This window comes from Tachypleus tridentatus, chromosome 9, assembly GCF_004210375.1.
Source record: "Tachypleus tridentatus isolate NWPU-2018 chromosome 9, ASM421037v1, whole genome shotgun sequence".
NCBI classification, from domain to species: Eukaryota; Metazoa; Arthropoda; class Merostomata; order Xiphosura; family Limulidae; genus Tachypleus; species Tachypleus tridentatus.
In genome coordinates, this window is record NC_134833.1 from 118,835,136 (window position 1) to 118,862,531 (window position 27,396).

Here is a 27,396-nt window from a genome sequence, read left to right on the forward strand (position 1 = left end):
TACATGACTTTGGCCAAAAGTACTCTCTTATACAAAAATAAAAAAACATACAAAATCATCTACATTATATTGTAATCTACATGAAGCACTTAACAGTAGCAACTCAATTTATTTCACTTTCATTTAAAATGATCAATATATTTGCCTTGCATTGTACAATATAACAGAACTGGTTAAAGTATGCTTGAAGCACAAAACCATATAATCACATCCACACCACTATAACAAAACAGATCAATAGTTTATATATAATTCTTGCAGAGATACATTAAAGTAACAGATCTTTCTTTCTCAAATCAGAAAAATTTTACCTGCAGTTTGGAGGTGGATCAAGAGTAATTTCTGCTAGTTCCTTCTGAATCCTAAAAATAAATCCAATTGCTTTTATTTAATCATTAAGTACAAGACCGATTTTTTTTTTTTTTTGTCTAGCTTAACATCTGCCAGGACATAAGTGAATATATTTATGCAAGTCTCAAAAATAGTAATAATGTTTATGAAATTCTAATATTGTATGGAAGATATAAAAAATTATAATTAGAAAATTATTCAAATAACCAACAATTAATATCTGTTAATTATTCCACAATCATATAGTGTTAAAATAAAGAAAAAAATTGGCTCTCAGTCTTTGTTTGACATCTGGAATATTTTATTCAAAGAAATCAGAGCTATCATTAGTTGGCTGCCTTTAAGATGTTATTTATACCTTGGATGCTTTCAGGGATTTTGTTCAATAAGTATAACAAGAAATACTGTTTAAACAAGTTCTGATAAATTTATTTCCATCACCAGTTAGTATTCCTAAGTTTTCTTTTTCTTATTACACATACATGAACCAAATATTTTCAAACAGATTGTCATTTAAAATGCTTCACATCTGTCTTCCATTTATACAATGAACTTAACTTTTTAAATACTTTTAGAAGTATTTTCTCATTGCATATTTTGTCACATGAAACTTCATGGAATTATTTGTTTGTAAAATATTAAAGTAGCTATTATTGGATATACTACATTTCTCTCATGTGCTTTAAACTTCTACAATAAATAGTAATACACAAATAACTTGCATCTGAAGAGGTTTCCTGCTAACCTATTAAACTTGAAAAGCAAAAGTTCACTGACACTGAATATTTCTATTTATAAGTTTCCTTTACTTTAAAAATATCATTATTCTTTCTAAGCATGTATCAAAATACACTAGTAATCTACTATACTCTACAACACTTAAAAATTCTAATGCTAAAAACATTAAAAATATATTGACATGAGATTAATAAAGCTTAATACTAAATATCAAATTATTTAAAGTAAAAAAAAGCATGGCACAGTTTAAAAAAATGTTGAAATCCGTAAGTTCTTCCCCAATTTGTTCTGTTAAACCTCAATTTCAAATTCATGTATATCACACACACTTAACCAATAAATTGTTCCTTGTTGAACCTATAATGGAATGTATTATAACTCATCAAATAAAAAAAACAAAAGTTAAAATAGTTTTATCCTCTTACATACACCTCACTACATTTAACTAATAAGTTAATTATTTATTCCTATAAAGACCCACCAGGAATTCATTTGTGTGAAGCTAAAAATGAATTCCTTGAAGCAATCAATGCAATTCTTAATGTTTGTTAAATTTTTCACATTCTGAAAAACTATCTTTGAATAGTAGTCCCACACAAATAACATAAATCTGCTTGAATGATCCTATGTAATGAAATTCAGTTTTCTTTGTTGTTTCTTTACATCTTCACTTAATTTCTAAGTAATGTATTTACTGTAAAACAATAATAACTCTGTACAGTAATATGGCATTAAAACTGTTTGGTTCTAACCATTTATTTGCATGTAAACCAAAACCACACAACCAAAGATTAAAAATAAGATATAAAATTAATTTAGATCCTGTAATTTAACTTTTATGAAAATGGTTAATCAATAAAAGGAAATTTTTAAGTGTTACCCTTCAATACGGTAAGAACATCAGGAAAACCAGTCTCTAACCTAAAATATCCACTCAAAGTAAGAAGAAATATACATAAATAAGATCAAGGAGACCTGTCAGACCTCCTTTCTCTAAACTAGTTCTACTTTTAATAGAAGATAAACATTGTTCCTTTAAACAAGTTTTTATTACCCTTCTGATATCTGTTTCATACGAAAATAATAGGATTTGACTCTAAATAATTTCTATTTTTACAGAAATCAATCTTCTCTAAGCCTAACATAAATGAATAAAGTATTTTTATAAATAATGAAGTTTGGTGAATGAACTTTGAGAAGAAGGTTGAAATTAAGTATTAATAGTAAAGTCTAATAAGAAGACTGAGAGCAGTTATGTTGTTATCAATAGAGTTGGGTCAAACTAATCCTGTTTCTGATGGAAAGCTTCAAGGATCAGAGCTTGGATCTTTGCTGTTTGTTATTTACATTAATATTTACATAATTATTAAAGCTTGCTGTTATTGCAAAAAAAAAAAAAAAACAGGTTTGTTTGTTTTTTTAATTTCAAAAATTCATGATAAGAATGTAGACATGTAAAAATAAACAAAAATTACCAACTATGTAATAAATCTCATCACCATTGTGCCAACACCATTTTCTTCCACACCAAGTGCCACAAAAGTTGCCATAAATGCAGTTTTAAATAGGACTCAACAGTCAAATAGGTTACAAATGATATATAAAAACCTTAGTGCTGAAGGGCTAGGATCAAGTTGATTTGGGTCAGGTTTAGGCAAACAGTGATTTTGGTTCTAAAGGATGACTGATAAATCAAAGGTAAGAAGGATGTCACAATTTCTATGTACAAGTTACTTGCTGACTCTTATTTGAAATATTTGTTCAGTCTTGGGCTCCTTACCTTTAGAAAATCAATGAATTGTTAGAAAGGGTTTAAAGAAAAGCTACTGGGATATCTCAGACAGAAAGGTTATCAAAAGAACAGGTTAAAACATTTGAAATTGCCCTCTCTTTAAAAATGAAAAGTTAGAGATCTCATTGATATGTTTTTTCTTCCCCCGTACTTAATGGTGAGAAAGGTAAAAAAAGGAGGCAAAATATGACTTTTGGCAGGGTAAAAGTCATTTTCAGCTAACAGTTTAAATTTTTTAACAGATAGTTGACCTCTAGAATGGGATACCACTTGATGTGGTGGATGCAAAAAAATTAAAGGAGTTTAGGAAAGGCTTGATAAGTATTGAAGGGCCAACTTTGAGGGTGTTAATTTTCAGTTGATGAAACTTGTATAAAGTGTTATATTATGTAATGATTTTAATCAACTGGTAGGCAGAATAAGTATCTTGTAATTGATACTTAATTACAGTAAGTGCAATGTAATGTACTTGGACTATCATAATTTGAATGATGCATTTAATATAATTGAGAATTTACTCAACAACATGACCTAAAACAATTATATCGGCACAGTGGATGATAAATGACTCAAGTGTATTTATAAACACATTGATTAAAAGTCAAAAGAGGTAATTATCTTCCTTAACAAATCACTAGGTATACTTCACATACAGTACTGAAGGGTTTTAAATTACTTGTCTAAGAAAGGATATTTATTCATTGAAAAGGGTTCAAAGAAGAGCTACAGGGATAATTCCACAGATGTAAGAGTTCCTTATAAAGATAAATTAATAATTTTTAACCTATTTGCTTCTGAGAAAAGAAGAGTAAGAGCTGATCTTATTCAAGTTTACACAATTACATGTGAATCAACAGAATATAGCCCTCTGATTTCTTTATGCTGTAATCTGAAGACAATATTAGGACAAAATGTGCATTAATTTGAAAAAACAAACTAGGCTACAGTTAATACAGCTTTATTTTTATAGCCGTTATCAACTCATGAAGTTGTCGTAGGTAGTGAAAGTCAGTACTTTATAGACTCTTAAGACATGAATCAATTGGCTTCCTGAAAAAAAGAAATTGTGGGTTTAAGTTTTTACTTTTCTCAATGGTGGATGTGCAAGAATGGTCTCGAAATACTAACCGGTCTCTTCTTGTTTGTAATGTTCTAAGACACTACAGATAAGATGAATGGATAAAGCTGAAGCTTGATAAATGCTTTATCAAAATTTCAGTAAGTACTAACTTAGTCAAAGCATTTCTACAACATACTTTAATTCTATTAGAGATTTAAGTTAGTTCTATATAAATGGCAATTATCACAAACTTACAAGCACTAAAAATTGGTTGTTTCTAATTAACTCAGTGAAAATATGTAATTCACTTACAATATACACGTTTACTTTTAATTTCTAATTAGATGAGGTGATTACACAAAGGCATATACAGCATTTCATAATCTAGTTATTAAAACAAACAATGAATATCAGGTTCAAACTATCTCATGCTAGAGATGTCACTCAATTAGCCTTACATTTATATTCTAAACACCTAAAAAAATAATAAACTATTGTTGAAATATCAGTTTTCATTGCATTTTTGATAATATAAAACACCACTATTTTATACATGAATATGGATACATCTTAAAAGTAGCATAAACCAGGTAGTAAACTAAAACCATATACATGTAGCTTCTTCAATCTGTTTTTAACAATAATATGAGTCCTAACACCTATAAAGCAGCATAGATTTGGTTCCATCTATTAAAACAAATCTGTATTCAATTGCAGTGTCAACCTTAGCATTATACTTCTAATCAGTAAGTATTTTATTCTAGTTTGTGTTACAGTGTCAACTCCAGAAGCATTCTACTTCTGATTACTATTGTTTCACCATAACCAGTTTGTGTTACAGACAGCATCAACTCTAAAAGCATTCTACTTCCGATTACTACTGTTTCACCATAACCATTTTGAAACCTAGAAGTATAACACTGACAGTTTTATCTACTACAACCAAGTTATAAATCAAACATTCAACCTACGTCCACTTACCATCTGCACTCCAAGTTAAACTTCACAAAGCTTGTTTTTTTAAAACAAAAAAATCTCAGTCCTTTCCCAATATAAAGCTTAAGCTATATATTAAAATGAAGACTGTACTTTCAAGCAGTTTTATTTGGTTCATTTATGTGAAGTGAACATAGATAACAACTTTAATGTCTCACAATGAGAAATGTTCTGTTGAAAGAAGTGATGTTGCTAAAAGATAAAAAAAAAATTAAATGTGACCACATGAACATTGTGAAGTCTTATTCTGAACACTATGTTTCATGTGTAAATTGATTATTACTGTTCTACATAACTTTTGTCAGCATTTCTTTAAACTCTTGTACTCTGCATTTTTCTCTTCACTAAAGGATGACTGAGATTTTCTATACAGTGAAGAAAAATGTGAAGGAATTCCTGTTTTGTGTTCATAGAATTTGATCAAAAAAGTCATAATCAAATTCTTGAACACTATTTATTTGTTACCATTGTAATTTTTCTGGGATTGGAGATCAAGTGAGAACTACAATAATTCAAGTTTTTAATTCTATTTGGAGTATGGACCAAGTTTACAAATAAAAAAACTTGTACTAAAACACTTACAGTAGCAGCAGTAGATTTCAATAATAAAATTGCATTTAGACTACTGAATTTCCATGTATGCATTTTCTGAAGCTAAATTACTTTTACAAAAGCTACATAAACAGTTCATTTAATATAGTGATGAAATACGCAATATATATGATGATTTGAATTCATTGATGCAAATGATATTGAATACAACTTTAAATTTACATTTTTATGTCACAGGTGATTTCTTTTAAAACGATTTGTGGCCTAAAAGTAAAGAAAAAAATTGTCAGTTTTAGACACATTTGTCTTTGAGAGTAGAATGGCTTCCTGCTACACTATCCAGTTGTAAAAAGATACGGTACTATTGTAATTTTTACACCTTTTTCTAAAGAAACTGCTGTGAAAGTAGCATTACTCACCTTTTAGCACTAGTACTTAAAGCTTTTGACATTTTAGGATTTAATTTTGGTTCTTTCTGTTCCTTTTCACGGTCTTGATTAGACGATGAACCAGAACTACGTCCACGTCCTCCGCTCGTGCTTGCACCTGAAGACCCTGCTTGGGCTCGATCGCCTGACATTATTTATTATTGTGCCTATGAACTACAATTTTGTAAATAAAATTGATTTCAGCAGTAAAATGAGACAGAATAATGCATTTATTTATATTTTATCGCAGTAAAGACATTCATTCAAAAATGACAACGGTTATACAATGCCCCTTCAATTACAAAATTAAAAACTTGCTGGTATTATACTTTATACTAGTATTTGGGAAAAACTCTGCTGTTAAAAGAGACCAAAATACACGGGAAAACACGCCGGGCAAAACATAGCTGCTGTCCCTTACAGACTACGGCAAAACGTGACTTCCAAACAAAGAGATGCTTCCTATTCTATAACCCTGAACAACACATTGTACCTTATTTCTTAAATACATCTCGATCAGAAATCAAGACACATTTTCTGAAAAAACATGCATAAACCTTACCTATATCCTTGTTGAATATATGAAGATATAATATATTTTTAATCTTCACAAAATGTATGTTAAAACGAACGAATTAACAAACCAACAATTATATATATCATACGCCCGTACGTAACGACTAAAGGCAAAAGAATTGACGAGCTGTTTAACCAACCACTTCACCTCCCTTCCCTTCAAAACTTATAACGCCGCCTGTAGTATAGAAAAGACATTCACTCCGATGCTTTGACATAATAGTTTTTAAAGTAACAAAACTTAAGAACCTCTATAATTATATAAACCTCCAATAAACTATCGAAATTTATTTCCCAGTCTCTTAATTACCTACATTAGACAAAATAAAAAAGAGATGTTTACGTTTAATGCTTTAGAGAAATGTCTATTGATGTGAATTAGACATTTCCATCACACTCAAAAACATCTGAAGTTGTAGTTTTGAGTTTTCATGCAGTCTAAATGGCTTTCTTGGTTACTGACTACTTAATTCAGCCCAGATTTTAAAACATACTATAATTTCGCTGTTTATAATTAGACAAGTTACATTACACATTAAAGAATGTTTCTGAAATTTGTATATATATATGTATATATATATATATTTCACATCCAAACTTTATATTAAAATATTGATCTCTGTTTGAAGCATGCGTGATTGCTTTTGCTTCCCAAATATATTTATATATATATACTTATCCATGTTGTTGTTACAACATTACATTCATTAGAAAGAAAATCGCTATTTTAAGCTGAAGCTAATGTTTGAGTTACATCTGTTTTTTGATAAAACTTACTCCAGGACATTATTTTGTTACATTATTACTCACTAGCAATTTTTTATATATGTATATAATATCAACTATCATTTTCGATATTCTTTCTACCCTCAAACCAAATGTTCAGTCACAAGGTATGTGTTATGTAATAATTATTTCTAGCTGGCTTCCAGCTCTTGTTAAAAACTTGGATAGAATTCTGTTTCAAAAACGAGAAAAACTTATCATCACTAACTAGTTCATTTAATTTTAAAACTGTTTGTTTGTTTTGGAATTTCGCACAAAGCTACTCGAGGGCTATCTGTCCTAGCCGTCCCTAATTTAGCAGTGTAAGACTAGAGGGAAGGCAGCTAGTCATCACCACCCACCGCCAACTCTTGGGCTACTCTTTTACCAACGAATAGTGGGATTGACCGTCACATTATACACCCCCACGGCTGGGAGGGCGAACATGTTTAGCGCGACGCGGGCGCGAACCCGCGACCCTCGGATTACGAGTCGCACGCCTTACGCGCTATGCCATGCCAGGCCGCAAAATAAATTCCGACGAGAAAAAAGTAATTGAATTAAATTCGATAGCGATATCAGCCTGTCTTTTTCTTAGGCTTAAGATGATCTAGTTTAATACATAAAAGTAACATAATTCATATATATTTATATACGAAATAAAGTTCTCCTTAAACGAGAATGTATAAAGTAGCACATTTTCTGGGCATATAGCTACTTTATTGCACATTGTACAATCATTCGTAACATACATGTTCAAGACTTAAGTAATTTGAAAATTTTGTTGGTTTTAATAACATGCGTCTTTGTTTTTAATTTAGTTAGTCAACTATTACAAAATACTTTATTTAGAAAAGAGATGTGTCTAGACAACTGCAAACATTTTGTCAAATATTTAAACTTTGTTAACCTGTCAAATTGCTTAGTTTGTTATAAAAGGGAAATTTTCTGCAATGGCTTTCTCTCTCTCATTCTATTACTCCCCAGTGGCACAGCTCTAGGTCTGTAAACTCTCACTACTAGAAACCGGGATTCGAAACCTGTGGTGGGCAGAACACAGATAGTTCATTGTGTAACTTTGTACTTAATTCAAAACAAACTTTTTTATTTAGTTCTTCGATGTCTCAGCAGTAAGGTTAAAGGCTCATAAAATTCTGACCTCGATTTTCAGAGAGGGCAGAAAACATCTAGTCAACTGCTTAAGTTTCAGCTAAAATAAACGAATGCTTTTATTTTTCGAAATAAACTTGAAATCTGCAAAATTTACAGGATATTCATAAACTCAAATTTTTACATTGAAACAAATAAACAAACTAGGAAAGTTGCTCTTGCGGATGGGAAGGATTACTTTGCATTTTCCTTTATTACAGAACGTTCACAACATGTTCTAAGAATCACATTTTTTAGCGCAATAAGCCCTCAGGTTCACAGCTGAGTCACTGGGTAGTTAATCTTAAGAAAACAAAAAATTTGTGCTTTGGTGAAACATTTATCATAATGTAATATTTTTCTCGATTTGGAAAGAACTTTCAAAATGAACAACGTTCACAACGTACCCTGAGAACTGCATATTTAACCAGGATAAGACTATATGCATGTTTTTGGGTTAGGAACTTGATTTTCATATTCATTTTTATCGATTTCAACGAATAAATAATTCAAGTGTGCAATCTCACAATATTTTTTAAGGATTATATTTCTAATCTAAGAAATGTCGTATACTTTGTTTTAGTATAATTTGTATGTATTTTTCTTATGACAAAGATACACTGAACTGTCTGTTACGTCCACCAAGGGAATCAAACTCTTGGTTTTAGTATTGTAAATCCGTAAATACCGCTGACCCTTACTGGGGATCTTTAATAGAGTATTAAACGGTGGTGGAAACATCCACTGCGAGCTCCAAACAGAGAGAAACAAAATACATCACTCTGTGTACAATGTGTACGTTTGATCAGAATATACATTTTGTATGTGGCGCATTTATTATAATCATGTTTGTTTGAAGTTAAGCACAAAGCTGCACAATGGGGTACCTGTGCTTTGAACATCACGAGTATCGAAACCTATTTTCTAGCGATGTAAGTCCCAGACCTACTGATGTGTCACTAGGGGTCTGTATCAGCCAAGGGGAATCGAACCGGACGATTATATTAATGTATAAAATGTTTATGACAGCAGTTAACATATTATACTAAAAAGCAACAGGTTGTTTGTTTTACTCATAGAATGTGTATTTCTGTGGACAACGGTAAGTTTTGTTCTTCGTTACTCCCCGTATATTACTAGGGGTGTGTTTTTAATTCTGATCTATAGATAGTTTGTTTTGATCAGAAATTAATATTTGTTACAAGAAACATATAATTATTATGATTGTCGTAACTCATATAGACGGTTAATTATACCTCACACAACGAGTAGCAAATGTTAAAACAGTGTTGCGTCACGTAGATGAAAATCTTGGTGCTACAGGCGATACGTCGCTACGAGATACGTGACTACTTTTTCCAAAGAAAAATTCGTACGGTCGACGTTTCAAACGTTGTAGAGAGAAAATACACAACACTTCAAAGCAAAGAATTTTGACTGTTATCAACAGAGCCGTGTTTCAAAATCACGTTCAAAACTATTTTAGGTTTGCAAATCTTCTTAAAGCGACACCTATTTAAGAAATTCATAATAATTACAAATAGTTGATCCGAATATTTAACATACGGAAAACCTTGCCCAAAATAATTGAATATTAGGTGTGGCAAACACTATCTAATCACTACGAGAATTTGTTGAGTACAAATACGTTGATATAGCAACTACAACGATCAATAGCGTGAAAGCGTACGTGCAAGATACTAAAACATGAGTCCAGCTAACTTGTAAGGAATAATATTATGGCTGATTTTTTGACCACATGCTTTTTTTGCAAGTGGAGGTATATTTGAAGGTTGGAAGATGTAACTGTACAAGAATGTTTGATACTTTGTATGTGCGATGGCTAAATACTTGTTTGAATGCAACAGGTAAGTATTTCTACCAATGTTATGTTGTGTTAATTGTAAAGACGTGTGATTAAAGCGTGTATTTTTATGTCGGGTTGTAGTATAATTAATGGCCGTAAGTAGCAGTTAGGCCAATGAGACTATGGCCTGACCACTTTTACGTGGCATGTATAGCTACAACTTATATATTAAAACTTGCTTCTTTTAATTTAATACATTATGTTATGTGTATACATTAGTTGTATTTAGGATGTCTCAAAATTCAGTCTCATGGTATTAAAGTTTCACACATTGTATATTACATTGTTTAACTGTGGCAGTGGTCTGGCCACTGTGAAACTGCTTCCTAAGTCAATATATGTTATGTCATGGGATAATACGATATTAAATGGGCACATTCATGTGACAATGTCACACTTTTTTGGCCAGTTAGCATGAATCATTAAATCAAATATTGTTGGTGTTGTAATAGTACTGTTGGATAGTTCTTCTAAAATATATTTTGCAAATTCAAATTTCACAGCATGACCAACGTTTACCGATAGGCCTTGGTTCACATGGATCTAACTACGTGTAACAGAAATTTCATTTATTTGTTAATTTCGTATTTCTATTTCTTCATTGAAACCTCAGTTCAGTATTTACTGCACTGAAGTAATTAGCTAACAAACTCGCTAGCACAATAACTTATTGTAATAAACCTGAAACTCATACATTCTTACCTATCCTTCCAACACTAGATGTGTTACTAAATCTGTTAAATCTTAACATATCATTCTTTTGAGATATAGACAAGTTACAATAATATTTTACAGTAGAGATTTGAGATAAAAGTTTGAAATTATGTGGATAAACAAACTTACACAAAAGTACAAATTTTCCATAAAACAATATTACATTTCAGAACAATTTAACTTCTTTATAAGTTATTTTAACAACATGAAGCTCGGTATTTTTTTTTGTTTAGAAGTTAAAAACAAAATAAAAAGGATATAAATGTATTCTTCTTTTTTCATCAGTTTTAGTCGAGTAAACCAAACTTAAATTGTACTAATTTGGCCATAGTTAATTATTTTAATTACTATTCGATAGCTGGAAAAACATAACTGTGGAAAACCTATTGTTTAAATGCCGAAATTTGGTAAAGCATTAGAACCATTGGACTTTGAAAAAAAAAAAAAAAAGTGAAGGAGCGTGAGCGTGTGTTTTTCCTATGTCAAAGCCATATTTGGGCTATCTGCTGTGTCCACCGAAGGGTGGACCAAGCGTGATAAGGCGTGCGACTCGTAATATGAGGGTCGCGGGTTCGCATCCCCATCGCGCCAAACATGCTCTCCCTTTCAGCCGTCGGGGCGTTATAATGTTACGGTCAATCCCGGTTATTCGTTGGTAAAAGAGTAGCCCAAGAGTTGACGGTGGGTGGTGATGACTAGCTGCCTTCTCTCTAGTCTTACACTGCTAAATTAGGGACGGCTAGCACAGATAGCCCTCGAGTAGCTGTGTGCGAAATTCAAAAAACAAAACAAACCACTGAAGGGAATCAAACCAGCGGGTAACTCTTTCTAAAAATCCAGTTTTTACTACCAGATGATGCCAGTTTGAAACTGTTTGTTGAACCTTTGAGAACAAAGGTTTAATTCTCGCGCAAAGATACAGAAGGACATATTCGGTCTTAATTCAAAGCGATAAGCCAGAAGAGGGAGGACAACCAGTTAACAGCATCAACCGCCAACTCACAAATAACCAACCAGCGGGATGCGAATGCCACTCTTATAGCGTTCGTATGATCACCGTGATCGGAGAACGTGTTTTTGTTGCAACGGAACTCAAATCATAAGCCTTCGGACTAAAGCTGGCCACACCAACTATTAGGAATTAAAATGATGGTTTGCTTTTGAATTTCACGAAGACTATCTGGGCTAGCCGTCCATAATTTATGAGACAAAGACCAGAGGGAAGGCAACTAGTCACCATCACCCACCTTCAACTCTTGGGCTACTTTTTTACCAACAAATAGTGGGATTGACTGTCACATTATAACGTCCCCACGGCTGAAATGGTGAGCATGTTTAGTGCGACGGGGGTTCGACGCACACCCCAGTAACACTGCGGTATGTCTGCGGACGCTAGCAACCGGGATTTTGATATCTGTGGTGGGCAGAGCACAGATAGTCAGTTGTGTAGCTTTGTGCTAACTTTATACCAACCAATAAATCTACAAGAAAATAATTAAGTAACAAGTCAATACCCCACAAATCTCACGATACCAATCATTTATTTTATTCACACCTTACAAAACGTGTACAGTGTTTTTCATATTGTCGAATTTTAATTTTTGTTCCATCTTCCCAGTTCCACCCCTCCAATCTGGATTCAACACTACTTATAATGCCTTTATTTCAATTTCATGCCAACAAACAAAAAACTTCATAACGTTGATCAGCTTGGAGGAAATGTTTTGTTACTCCTGTTAGTTTTTTATTGAAGCAAAATTGCTAAATATCGTGAGAAAAAACTTTATAATGGCTTTGTTTTAGTCATATCCTGACGACAAATGCTTTTGGGATACATTTTCATGAAAAAACCACCAAACATGCTCGCCCTTTCAGCCGTAGGGGCGTTATAATGTGACGGTCAATCCCACTATGCGTTGGTAAAAGAGTAGCCCAAGAGTTGGCGGTGAGTGGTGATGACTAGCTGCCTTCCCTCTAGCCTTACATTGCTAAATTAGGGACGGCTAGCGCAGATAGCCCTCGAGTAGCTTTGCGCGAAATTCAAACCAAACCAAACCAATCGTTATCGTTTTGTAGTGCTAATTTTAATTACCTATTAACAATTAATATAATAACTAGTACTGAAGTTATTTATTTCGTTGTATGAGGTGTGATAAAACAGTTCCAAGTCTTCACTTTCATTCCGAAGAATAATGTACATACGTCAGTATTACATGCTATCACCTTCTCAGTAATCTCCTACAGCAGATACACACTTGTCCCAACGTTCCTGCCATTTTCGGAAGCAATGGAAATAAGTCCTGCTTTCACATTATTATGGATGGTTGGAATGTTATCAAATCTCTCTCTTTTCAACTTAAGTTTGATCTTTTGGGAACGGAGAAAAATCACGCGGGGTAAGTTTGAAAGAATATGGTATCACAGGAATGTTTTTGTTCAAAAATGATTGAACAAACAGAGCAGTGCGTAAAGGCGCGTTGTCATTATGAAGAAACCAGTGACCATTCTCCCACAGCTTGCGGCGATTTCTTCTAACTTTCTCCCTCAAGCGAATTAAGACCTATTTATAACAGGCTTGGTTAACTGTCTGGCCACTTCGATTTTTTTTTCACCTTAGCGACCGTTTCATCAGCGGACAATATTGATGGTCGCCCAGAACGTGGGTCATTTTTGAGCGATTCCCGGCCATTTTGGAAGCGCTTTATTCACTGATAAACGACAGCCTTACTTAAACAGTCATAACTAAAGACAGTTCTTAACATTTCGAGGATTTCTGTTCCTCCTTTACCATTTTTCACACAAAACTTGATACAAACAAGTTGCTCTTCTTTACTGTCCATTTTTATTACGTCAAGAGCAAGAGATAGGTTTGTCTTTGAAGACGTTTTGTGCAACATGGATATAAGGTCTGGAGAAATGGCTTGTTAGTGGGGTGGATCACTTTATACACACATCAGTGAAGCTCAATGTCTCTGTACTGGTACCTGTAACAGAAGAAGTCTTAGAACTTTCTGAACAGATTTCGTATATATATATATGTTTACAGATTTAACTCACTTGAATATTTGGCTCACAATGAATTTCTTACTATTCAGTAAGACCCGGCATGACCAGGTGGTTAAGGCACTCGACTCGTAATACAAGGGTCGCGGGTTAGAATCTCTGTTGCATCAAACATGCTCGCCCTTTCAGTCGTGAGAGCGTTATAATGTGACGGTAAATCCCACTATTCATTGGTAAAAGAATAGCCCAAGAGTTGGTGGTGAATGGTGATGATTAGCTGCCTTCCCTCTAGTCTTACACTACTATTAGGGACAGCTAGCGCAGATAGCCCTCGTGTAGCTTTGCGGAAATGCAAAACAAGTAAACAAACAAACCATTCAGTAGCATCATCAGTTCAGACTCGGTAATTAAGATACGTTTTACAACCCTCTCTAAGAAAGGATATCCACATATTGAGAATGTTAGAAAACGTAGTAACAGATAACACAACATTTCGAAGAAAAAAGCTTTTTTTAAGAAAGTTGAGAATCTCGCAGGTTTGAGCATTTAGGACATTATTGGTTTCTTAAATCACACCTCACATTCTTTTGCAGAAGCTACGTTTAACATCTAGGACTGTTAGCAATATAATAAACAAGGAATCTGATCTTGATGAAAGTTCATAATTCAAAGGTTAACAAACTTTTAGCCACATCTTGAAACCGATTAACGTTTTCATGAAAAAGATGTCTATATAAATCCCATTTACAAACATACCCGTCAAGTACTCTGACGCAATTCTTAAAGACTTTTGTGCCTTTGAGGTCTGCTTAAAAGTAATTTTGGAAACTAGAATTCACGTGCAGGGGAGGCTCTGTGGTTTGATTTTTGGTTTGTTTGGAATTAACCACAAAGCTACACAATGGGCTATCTCTGTGCTCTGCCCACCACGGGTATATCGTGTCATACTGCTGTGTCACTGGGGAGACTCTGAAGAAAGTTCATCAAAATAAGTACAGTTTACTACAGAAATTGTCAGACAACACTGTATAACATCACTATTAGACTAGGTACGATCAACAGTAGGCGGATGAAGATAAACGAACTGTCTGTAAGAAACTGAAAAAGAATCAAGTGCTAAGTAAGTAAGAAGAAGAGCAGTTAGAAAGGTTCCATATCCCCGCCCCTTCTCGAGATTGAATGCCATATTTCAACTTCGGAAACTCAGAAACTGCTTTTCACATCTGTTACGGTCAGCGATCAGGATCATTTTTCATAGTGTGATGGGAAGCCTCAAGTTTAGTGTGCCCATGAAATTTGGTATAAATCTGATCAAATTTTACAGAGTTATTTACCCAGAACCGCGAAAACGCCCTATGTCTCCATTATAAAAGAATGTTTCAAAAGGATTTAGAATTCTGATCAAGATGTGACCCGGCCCAAATTAGGGGAGGACTGGTCCATACTGACTTTTGATCTTCTATAGAAGAAAAAACAAGAACAGATAAATATATTTATATACATCGTTCTATTAGTTTTCGAGATACGCATGTGGACACACAAACAGAAACACATGAACTCGATTGCAATATCCTCACCTCCGAAGGAAGGGGAGAGAGTAATAAGCTAAGTGTGTGGCCAACCAGTGAGATTGAAATGGCTCTCTGGTATAACAATGAAAATATATTTTTTATTTGTTGTTAAGCACAACTACACAGTGGGCTATCTGTCCACTAGAAGTATCAATTCCCAGGTTTTAGCGTTATAAGCCTTCATATTTACAGCTGAGCAACTGAGAGAGGAATAACGAGGGCGTATCTGTACTCTTGTTTATCTGAGAGCGAACTGGCTGTCTGGTAAGATAAGGAAGATAGAACTAGTGTAACACATAAACAGTTGCGAATGAATTACTATCGTGCTATAGTACCATCAGTGATAAATACAGATGGGTTCTTAGGGCCCCACCTTTTTTCCTAGATAACTTATTATGCCGTAATTGTATAAACATAAGAAATAAAATCCGGAAAAAAAGTATGTATACATATATATTGTTATTATTATTTAAACAGTGGTATGCGTTTTAACATGAGTGTCTTAATTTTATATTAGTCACTTCTGACTTTATTTTTTCTGGTATTCTAAATTACAATAAAGTACATTGTAGTTGGTTGGTCACGAATAAATTAAATATTCTACTTGTAGTGTGCTTGATTTTAGTAGTATGATGATGTGTTGTTGATTAAGGAAAATACATTGTGTGCCAATAGGAGAAAAGGGACCCGGCATGGCCGTGTTGTTAAGGCACGCGACTCGTAATCTGAGGGTCGCAGGTTCGAATCTCTGTCGCACCAAACATGCTCGCTTTTTCAGCCGTGGGAGCGTTATAACGTGATGGTCAATCCCACTATCTGTTGGTAAAAGAGTAGACCAAGAGTTAGCTGTGGGTGGTATGACTAGCTGACAAATGTATAAATATCTCTTAGTTGATACTAATAACACGATCCAAAACAATATAACACTTTAATAACATCATCTCGCATGAAGTCATCAGTATACCTTGATCATGTCTGCTCACTATCAGTTGACAAATGTTATTCAAGTGGCATGTCTAAATATTTGGTGTTCTTTGGTTTATTCGCCCTGTAAACGCTAAGTTTTCATACATTCCAGAAGCGGCCCAGCAGCTTATGTGCTGGGCTGAGGTTCCGTGGCTCACGTCTCGTTCCCGAGAAAAATTCTTGGTTCGAACTTTTGTTTGTTGTTTTGAATTAAGCACAAAGCTACACAATAGGCTATCTGTGCTCTGCCCACCACGTGTATCGAAACTCGGTTTTTAGCGTTGTAAGTTCACAGACATACCGTTGAGCCACTGGGGGGCTCGAACTTTTGGACAATGAGTGGCTGTCAACTCCTACTTTTCAGTCTGAGGTTTGTGGTGTAAGAGTTGGAATTAAGTAACGTTGACAAGCTGCCTTTTCTCTAATCAAGTGCAAAAAAATTAAGGACGGTTAACATGTATATCCCCCCACCCCAGGGGCACAGCGGTATGTCTGTAGACCCACACCGCTAGAAACCGAGTTTCAATACCATGGTTGGGCAGAGCACAGATAACCCATTGTGTAGTTTTGTGCTTCATTCCAAACAAACATGTATAAACTTCGTGAAGCTTTAAGAAAAATCTAAAAACGCACACAAGTCACTTATCGTTGTTTTATAACATGACGTGATATTTCAAAATTTCGTTTTTTTCAACGTTTGTTATAGTTAATAAGCTAATGGTAAAATTTCATCGTCTGTTTAAAATAATTTATTACTTTATTTCCAACGTAACAAATGTTTATCATAGAATAGCCCTCTTGGAAACAGTTGTGAAGGCCAAGAAATAGACAACTTATAATGAGTGACGTTTTTGAACAGGAAGGTAACAAAATTTGCTCGTAACGATCAAAACCTCTTGTACATGTGGCTCTATTTCGAATGGCTAAACTGAGAATACATTTTTAAGATCTACGTACAGAATCTTCGCAGGAGAATCGTTACATTTATTAGCAACACATGTGTGATACTGGCAGGCGAAAAGTGGAAGGCGGTGACACTGAGCTTGCTTATCCAGTTGAGATCCTGTACATACACGCAAACAGTTTTAGAATCTTAAAGGATATAAAAATATATAACAAGTACAGATCAAAAACTGAAATGAAATACAATTAAAGCCAAACATAAGAATGATAAAAAGTAACTCAGACATTAAAGTTTCCAATGCCTTAACAATAATAATAAAAACTGGGAAGGTTACATTAATGTGAATGTTTCGTAATAATGCACTGTCATGTAATTTATTAATTAATGCATAGTGCTTCGTAACAGAAGTGGATACAACTTAACTGATTTTGAATACTTTTTCAAAAGTCTACCCATCCCTTCCCACAGTGAATACGCTGTCGCCAGGACTGGTGTGACATTACTAATAAAAAGTACTGACACCAGTTTAAATTATTTTACTCTCACCTGCCCAGTGCAGGTTTGCAGGACAAATATTTTGTACCAGCATTTCAATGATCCTTTGTTTTTCGATGGTGGCTGCCAGAAAAACCTTGTATGAACATGAAATTAGATGTATCGTTGTGTCATGGTCCGGCAATCTGAGGGTTGTAGGTTCGAATCCCCGTCACACCAAACATGCTCGCCCTATTAGCCGTGGGTGCATTATAATGTGTCGATCAATCCTACTATTTGTTGGTAAAAAGAGTAGCTTAAGAGTTGGGGGTGGATGGTGATGACTAGCTGCCTTTCCTCTAGTCTTTGTCTGCTAAATTAGGAACGGCTAGCGCAGGTAACCCTCGTGTAGTTTTGAGCGAAATTCAAAACCAAACCAAACCAATCATTGTGTCAAGTTTAGTCTGATTGATCGAGAAATGTGCAAACGTATAAGGAACAGATAAACACACATATTGACGTTTATTTATACGGATACAATGCTTTAGCTACACGATGAAGTATGGCATTTAAGAAGTAGAACGTATGAATATAAATAATGTTTGAAACAGGACTTAGTACATTGTTTATGAAAAGGCTTTGTCGATAGAGGAATAGAACAACAAGCCACAGTTGAAGGCTATTATATACTTTTATTAATTAAGTCACTAAATAGTGATGTGATTTAAAGTAGTGTCAGTTTTAGTGTGATCTATATTATCACTTAGGTGTTACTATTAATAAAGAAAACTAGCGAATAAGTGATACGCCAGAAAATTAGATGTCTTTTCGGTATGCCCCTCAGTGGCTCAGCGGTATGTCTGCGGACTTACAACGCTAGAAACCGGGTTTCGATACCCGTGGTGGGCAAAGCACAGATAGTCCATTGTGTAGCTTTGTGCTTAATTTAAAAAACAAAAACAACTTTTCGGTATAATTTCCTGCGCGGAGAGATGAACAAAATAATAATAAATACAATATTTGTAACATTGCCATGCGGCTTGTACTGTGTTGGGTTAAAAAAGTGAGCCATATTTCATTTCTTAAATTTGTAACGTTTCACTGAGTGAATAGTTTCGAAGGATTCTAGTCCTCCGGTGATTCTTGGTGGGGACAAAACAAAGAATATGGCCAGATATCTCACAGTGGTGATAAGTTGTTCGAGGATAAAATATTTGTGATGTCCTTTCCTTACCCATGGATGTCATTAGAAATCTTTCTAGGGAGGGACAACCAGAAAGAGGCAAAGTGATGTGATATTGTGAATTGAATGAAAAATTCATATACATATGCTAAATGAATAAAGAAGGAATTATGGTTTTCATTTTCAAAGAGAAAGTGCCCCCCCTGCAGATATCGATGTCGTGTTATCACTAGTAACCTATGTTAACATAAGTATTTGAAGGATAGCTAAGATATATTGTACCAAACGTTGTTTTTGTCTATAGTATTCAGCAAACATATTATATGAAAGATAATTTTAGTCAACAAAGCTGTAATATTGTCAAAAGTGTTTTATGATCAGAAATGAAGAATACATGTGAACCTACAGTCCCCCTGCCTCACTGGGTAAATTTACGAACTTACAACGTTTAAATCCGGGGTTCGATTCCCTCACGGTTAACAAAGCAGATGGTTCAATGTGACATTGCTTTAAAAACGAAGGAATTGGAGCGATTGAATTCCTTTGCACCACCTCTAACTCCTTTTCCGGATTGCATATATCTATATTAGATAACGTAAAATCTCACCTTCAAAAAATTCAGAAAATTCTTTTTACATATAGAATGACTTTTTTGTATGTATTTATGATGATGAGTCTTAAACGTAATATGCCCATGAACTTTGGTACAAATCGGATTACACTCTACAGAGTTGTTCACCCAAAGCCATAAAAATGCCCTATCTCTCAATTATTAGGTTGAGGAATAATTCGTGAGCGTTTTTAAATAATTTCATTCAAGCATTACATGCAAGACTATACAATACTTCAATGCATGAACACATTACACCCAAAACATTTATTATGATACTTTATTTCATGTAATACCTAGGTATATAGTATGCATTGTTGTAAACGAAATTGCAAGAAATTAAATGCGAAAAGCAGATGGTGTCGAAAATGCTCGATTTTGTCCACTTAACATTCCATTTAATGAGCTGAAAATGAAAGCAAAAAGTAAAGACATATGAAAATCAAACACACCACCTATTAGAGCAAAAAATTATCTACCAAATGACATGAAATATTTTGCGAAAGCGTTTCATTTATGAATATATTTTTTTAACTTGAAAAAACGCTCACGAATTATTCCTCAACCCAATATATTCCCGTCACATCAAACATGCTTGCCCTTTAAGCCGTGGGGGCGTTATAATATGACGATCAATCCCGTATTCGTTGGTAAAAGGGTAGCCCAAGAGTTGGCAGTGGGTGGTGACGACTAGTTGCCTTCCAACTAGTCTTACACTGCTACATTAGGGACGGCTAGCACAGATAGCCCTCGTGCAGCTTTGTGAGAAATTCAAAACAAAACAAACCCAATTATATATATATATATAAGCTTCGAAGTTATTCAGAATCCGGATTTGGATCCGGAACAAGCTGTGTAAAAATTTCATGTGCATTATTCCTTAGTTTTCGAGATACCCACGCAGAAACATACAAACCAGACTGTAATACCCTCGTAAATCGAACGAGTGTAATAAACAAGCAAACAAAGAGGGAACTTTTTGGACTAGTAAATGAACTATGTCGTGATCCCTCCATGCTTGTTTTAAGATGGAGAATAATGAGATGAACATATAAAAGCAACGTGACCCTACCACGCGTGCTGTAGAAGAACGCGAAACGTTAACTTCGTGTAATTCTATCACGTGTATTTCATGAACAAAATACTGAGTGGAAAGTTTAGTAGGAACTTGAATTTTTGTTGATTGGTTGTTTGTTATAAGCGCAAACCTAAATAATAGACTTGCTATTTGTGCTCTGTCCTCCGCGGGGAACAGAGTCCCGAATTTTATTATTATAAGTCCATACACTTTACCGCTGTCCACCGGAGGATTATAATTTTCGTCTACAATCTGTTACTATAGTAAAAATATTAAGATATTTATAGTTGTATGAAACATTCTGTATATAATTCATAAATTTTCGAAAGAACCGAATTTTGATTGCTTGTACAAACGTTCTTTTCAAATTGATTTATGAAAGAAACAAATACAAAAACTGACAAGATAATCTAATTTCTTAAAATAATTCAAATGCCTCAAGTACTTTAGTTAGAGGCGATGGAACAGGGGTGCTGTGACACTGCCACTTTTACATTTATGACTAATACAACAACTTTGTTTGTAATTAAGCACAAAGCTACACAATGGGTTATATGTGCTCTGCCCCCAACCCCCCACAGGTATCAAAACCCAGATTCTAGCATAGTAAGTCCACAGACGTAATGCTGTGCCAATAACTGTATATTTTGTTATGTTACTCTGCTGGGGAACATGCACCCAGATTGAGCTGCTTTTAACAACTCTTCATATTTTCAATCTCTCATTGTAAAACCTCCATGTCTTGCCAAGCTCCCCCACTTTGCAGCTTCTTCCTACACTATTGTTAGTTTTGTATGAGTTAAACGAAAAAAATGCTTAAATGATGAATTTACGCCTTTAACAGGATACAAGAATTAATAACGTAGTAGTATTGGTTTTTTTACTGAATAAGACATTCACAGAGTAAAAATTACGTTACACGATGATTGTTGGAAAATTAAGAGTATATTACTTTGAAAACAAAGTTTCTTTTATGTAAATTTAGGGTATATATTATTTATACGAAATTGTCGAATTTTCGTATTAGTTCGACTTGTGATTTGGAGTATGAATAGCTGAACAATCAAATGAACGACTGCGCTTCAAACAAACTATTAATGTTTATATGTTAATAAGATATAGTCTACTTTTTCTCCAGTCTTACTTTAATCAGCGGAATTAGGTAGGATGTTCTAGATATCTGTTACTTGGCAGGACTAGGGGTAAGGTTGCTCTACTCGTAATCTGACGGTCGCGGGTTCAAATCTCCGTCACACCAAACATGCTCGCTTTTTCAGCAGTAGGGGCGTTATAATGGGACGGTCGATTTCACTATTCCTTAGTAAAAGAGTCGCTTAAGAGTTAGCTTTCCCTCTGCTAAATCAATAACGGCTAGCGCAGATAGTCATTGTGTAGCTTTGCGCGCAAATTCAAAAATTTCCCTCTGCTAAATCAGTAACGGCTAGCGCAGATAGTCATTGTGTAGCTTTGCGCGCAAATTCAAAACATATAATATATGTTTTTATTTTTTATCTTTATTATAAAAATTATTTTGCATTGTTAGCTTAGTATGTTGATTTAGGACTAACCTGGCGCAGATAGCCTAGCTGCTTTGTGTCATAAAACACTAAATCAACCAACAACCAACCAATTAGGACTAACCTAAATTTCCTAAGCTGGGTGATTTTTTGTGAGATATCATTGGGGTTACTGCTGAAAAAAATCGTTAACAGCGAAACAATACAGATTAATCTTTATTAGTAACAATGTATTAAGATTACTATTAATCAGCTATAATTACACACTATGATTTTTAGTTCTGATATTTGTTCGTAGCTTCTTTTGATCGGGAGTCCGCATTAATCATAATTTGTTTTTTGTCAGTTAATTAAATGTCCAGTTAGTTTATAGCGTGGTAAGTCTGCAGGCATGCCGCTGTGCCATCATGGGGCGGAGAGGTGGACGTACAGTTAGTGCTCCTTCAAATAACTAACATGAAGAACTATAATAATAAATGCATTTTATATTTTAATAATATTTATACTTATTTTTTACATTGCCCCCCGCTAGTACAGCGGTATGTCTCCGGATTTACAACGCGAAAATGAAGGATTCAATTCCCCTCGGTGGGCTCACCAGATAGCCCGATGTGGCTTTGCTGTAAGATAAAACACACAAAAAAACAATTTTTATGTTGAAACACAGTTATACGGCCAAAGAATACCCGAATAACTTCATATAGTTGATTAATCTGTTAAATCTGTAGTAGCTTGTTAGAGGTTAATGATGTAATTTAGATATATCTGTGGTCTAAGAAGACCGCGTTACTCAGCAAATTACACAGGCCTGCAATGGTTTTAATAATTATCTTGAAAGTTTTACATGTTCGATAATTAATTCCTGTACGCTAAATCCTAAAATGATATTCGTTTTTTCCATCATATACAGATTTTTTACAGAACGTCATATGTACTTTTTACATAAATGAATCATTTTCATTTTGTTTCCAAGTGGTACAGCGGTATGCCTGCGGTTTTACAACGTTAGAAATTATACATATTGTCGGCAAAGCACAAATATCCCATTGTGTAGCTTTTTTTTATTACAATTAAATTTTGTTTTGCTTAAAATGTTAACAACCACTGGTTATAGATTTCTCTAGACCAATCGCGAAGTAGGAGTCTTATCGATCATTCTGGAACCCGAATATAATAATAAAAAATGTTCATTGTGGTAAACGACATAATACTTTGATCTAAGTGGTATTTTTTCTTTCCGATTTGTAAAATATTTTTACGTGATAGAAGAAAAAATATATATTATTTTCGAAAACTGCGTATTTGGATTATGGAAATTCCTTTATTAAAATCAAAACAATTTTTATGAAGTTTAAATTCGCAGGATTATGTTATTAGTAACTCCTGAGTAAAGCAAGCTACCCACACAGATTGGAACTTAAAAGTATATCAGTAATTAAGATAGCTAATTTAATGTATCGTACTAGTTTGGTATATGCAACGTCATGAAATAAAACTTACAATAATTCAAATACTTATGTACTTTGCCATTAGCGACATTTTCGGCCATAATTCCAGACTACAAACATGCTTGCTTTTGGTTATAGCTATTAAAATTAATGAATGACCTGTTTAAAATGCGTACATTTGATAGAAGAATTTTTTTTTTTTTTTTACTTCTTGAGTAATAAATCACAGATGTTTTTGTCTTTAACTCCTTAAATAATAAATCGCAACATAAATATGTGGGTCTTCACAGTTTGGTGTTTAATAAATTAAATAAACAAAAACGTATTGGTAGTCGATGTACAGAACTTCAAACAATGAAGTGTTGAACGGGCTGAAGAACAAAGTACTACCTAATTATATATCACTTGGCATCACTGTGTCACAAACGTATGTTATTTGTAATTTCAAAAAACAAGCTTACCACGTATACCAGAACTAAAACTTAACCCGGTATTTGATCTATCTGATTTAATTTACCGATCCAACTAAGAGTATGCACTGTTATAAAAAAAAATGGCAATAATTAGAATGCATTGCTTCGTCAGTTGGACATACCTTCGTCATTGTTATCTATAGTTTTATATGTAATCCTAAAAAGCTCCTAAGTCCATACAACGATGTGAAATAATCCTCGAAATAAAAATAAAATAAACATGATGAAAAATAGATATATTAAACATTTTAATCAATACTTTGAATAACATTAATATTGTATAAAGAATAAATCATAGCTTCACTTACGTGGTTTATTTCACATACTATATGATTTCCTGATACTTTAATATTATGTATTACTTTAAAGCACTTAACATGTCATCTCGTTTTCATAACACATAAACTCATGAAGGGTAAGGGATGGGATCTGTCCATTGCAAAACTCAGTACACAATAAATATCTCAAGTAATACATATTAATATGACCAAAACTGCAGAGTACCATAATGTAAAGTTAATGATTTTTCCACCACAAAACCAAAATTCCTAGAATCGAGATAATGTAGTCGTTATTCTGTATAACTGCTACATAATGTGAACACTACGAAAATTACACATTATTAGCATTATATTACTTTGTTTGGGTAAAACATAACCATAAACGTTCTTACAATTTTACAGTTGTCCCCCCTATTTTTTATTTTGTACTTACTGTTGTTGTTTAACATATTTCATTTAAACTTGCACGAACTTTTTTATTAGAGTCGTTTTTTGGTTTTTGGTTTTGCTATTCATGTATTGTTTTATTCAGTGTTTAATTTTGTGGATAAGTAATTTTATCTATAAAACTATTTTTATCATGCTTACTGTATTTTAATCTCATTCTCTTAGTGTGATTAATAGTTTGTTGAAGAAGATATTTTTAAAATATTCCTGTCACCAAGTGGATCAGTAGTAGGCATAATGGCTTTCATAATCAGGAATCGATCTCTATGGTAGGTACAGCGCAAATAGTCTGTTGTGTAGCTTTGCACTTAATTTGTTTGTTTGCTTGTTTAGAATTAAGCACGAAGCTACACAATGGGCTATCTGTGCTTTGATCGTCACGGGCATCGAAACCCGGTTTCGAGCGGTGTAAGTCCACAGAGTACCGCTGTGTCACTGGGGTCAGCTTTGCACTCAAACAAGTTAATACATAACGATTCGTTCTTTTGTCTGTGAGATAGTTAGGCTTCTGCGAGATTGATTTCTTTGAGTTAAACTTGTTTGTTTGATCGCAATGCTCTACAATGGGGTGCTTGAAATGTATCTACCACACAAATCGAACCAAGAATATAGTGTTATTAGTCCTACCCTTCCTGCTCATTCACCAGTGAGAGGGGCAGATTTTGTTTTCGTGAGAAACGTTATGCTTTTCTTAATCATGTAGATAAAATGTTAGCACAGATAATTAATATCCGTCCGATTGTTATTATAAATCTTGTCTGACCGACCCATACATTTTCTCATTTATACTGCCTTTTATAAAACTATATATCACCGCGCAATGACTCAACAGTATGTCTGCGGACTTACGGCGTTAACAACCAGGTTTTGACACCCGTCGTGGGCAGAGCACATGTACCCAATTGCGTAATTCTATGCTTAACTTCAAGCAAACAAATTCTATATATCAAAGAAATAAATCTTAGTATAGTTTAAGCTATGAGTTAATATGACATTTTATTAAATCGCACTAACTTTACAGGCACTGAGTAAATTTTTAACTTACGAACTCATAGTTCGTCTTTCATTTGTGGTTTTATCAAAGCTACAGAATAATCACTGAAATATATTAAACTTTTCCATAAATTTTGGTAATTCCACTTAGAAACATGTTGTAAATGGAGAACTATACATACCTGTTTTTCTTTCTCTGAACTATTATTTTAACTGGCTACTTTAATAATACGTTCTTTTTTTTTTTTACTGATCTATTGCTTTAACTGGTTACTTGTGTTAATATTTCGTTCTCTCTCTGAACTACTATCACTTTCCATTTTATCTTTTCTTTGAACATTATGAAACTTATTCTTGATGACGAGAAACCTACTTGAAGTAAAAAAAAAGTGTTATGAAAACAGCTGGTATGGGTATTAAAAGTTTAATTAAAATAAAGTAGAAAACAATGTTTCGACCTTCCTAGGTCATCTTCAACTTTACTTGGAATATCCATGCAGAAAAGTATATTCTTTAATATTATAACATGCCCTAAAAAGTCTCGATCCATGTATGTAACGTACACATATTCGTCTCATTGTAAAATCACACTAGAACAATCTTGTTGTTCAAGTATATCACAAACATATGTATATATTATTCATGTATTATTTCAAAGTTAATTCCTATGAATAATTAGCACATTATTTTTTCTCGTATGAACAGATATCAATTATGTATAGGGTATGTAAAAAGAAGTCAGATTACCTTTTGCAGGGTTATTTTTTCAAATGAACTAGTATATTTCTTTTCGTATGAAACTGTTCTGCATGTATTTATGACAATTGATTATGTATCCAGATGGCATATCTAAATTACTGTGGTTGTTGCTAACTTTAATATGAATAAAACATTGATATTATCAACTGAATAAGTTTTTTATGTATATGACATCTCGTTTAGATTATGATTTTACACCTTCATTTCGAGTTAAAATCATTATGATGGTATACGAAATGTGGCCTAGTGGTTATCACGCTCAGAATGTTAATCAGAGGATTCATGGTTCGCTGCCAGTTACCATAAAACTTTGAGGGGCATTGTGCGCCATAAGAGTGACTGTCAAGTCCTATTATTCAGTTAGACAAAAGCAAACAAGTATAGTTAACTAGCTGCCTTCTCTCTAGTCTTTCAATCTCCCAAATGGCTCAGCAGTAGGTCTAAAGGATTAAACACAAAACCTTCACAGTGAACGCTTTGTCGTGTAAAGGACGAGAGTTACTGTTATTTTACCACACATCCTTAACCCCTCCAGTCGCTTGAACTACAACTTCTTTGTGTGTAAGCGTTAATCTATTTTGTTCGAAACTCTTTTCTTATTTACTACACACGATTTTCAAACGCCTCATTTATTCTACTTCAATTCTGAGCAAAGCACTCGGAACTGTTACCAGCATTTTTAGAAAGTTTAATAATTTTAG

At 33.8% G+C, this 27,396-nt stretch overlaps 2 protein-coding genes across 4 annotated transcripts in view; one reads left to right on the top strand and one right to left on the bottom strand.

Annotated features, from left to right (window-relative positions):
• Positions 1-6,620, bottom strand: part of LOC143226183 (ubiquitin-conjugating enzyme E2-24 kDa) — a 62,295-nt gene extending 55,675 nt beyond the window's left edge. Inside the window, exons 1-3 of one of the 3 annotated variants that reach the window (XM_076456800.1) lie at positions 6,480-6,620; positions 5,909-6,091; positions 312-362 (exon numbers count right to left, since the gene is read on the bottom strand). In XM_076456800.1, the coding sequence (XP_076312915.1) occupies positions 312-362; positions 5,909-6,069 (212 nt within the window). In that variant the 5' untranslated portion in view covers positions 6,070-6,091; positions 6,480-6,620. The remainder of the gene's footprint in view (positions 1-311; positions 363-5,908; positions 6,092-6,479) is intronic. The other 2 variants (XM_076456801.1, XM_076456802.1) reach the window with 2 other exon arrangements.
• A 3,453-nt stretch (positions 6,621-10,073) lies between these two features.
• LOC143226184 (dynein axonemal assembly factor 19) overlaps positions 10,074-27,396 on the top strand; it is a 44,562-nt gene continuing 27,239 nt past the window's right edge. The window contains exon 1 of the mRNA XM_076456803.1: positions 10,074-10,275. Within this exon, the coding sequence (XP_076312918.1) occupies positions 10,267-10,275 (9 nt within the window). The 5' untranslated portion in view covers positions 10,074-10,266. The remainder of the gene's footprint in view (positions 10,276-27,396) is intronic.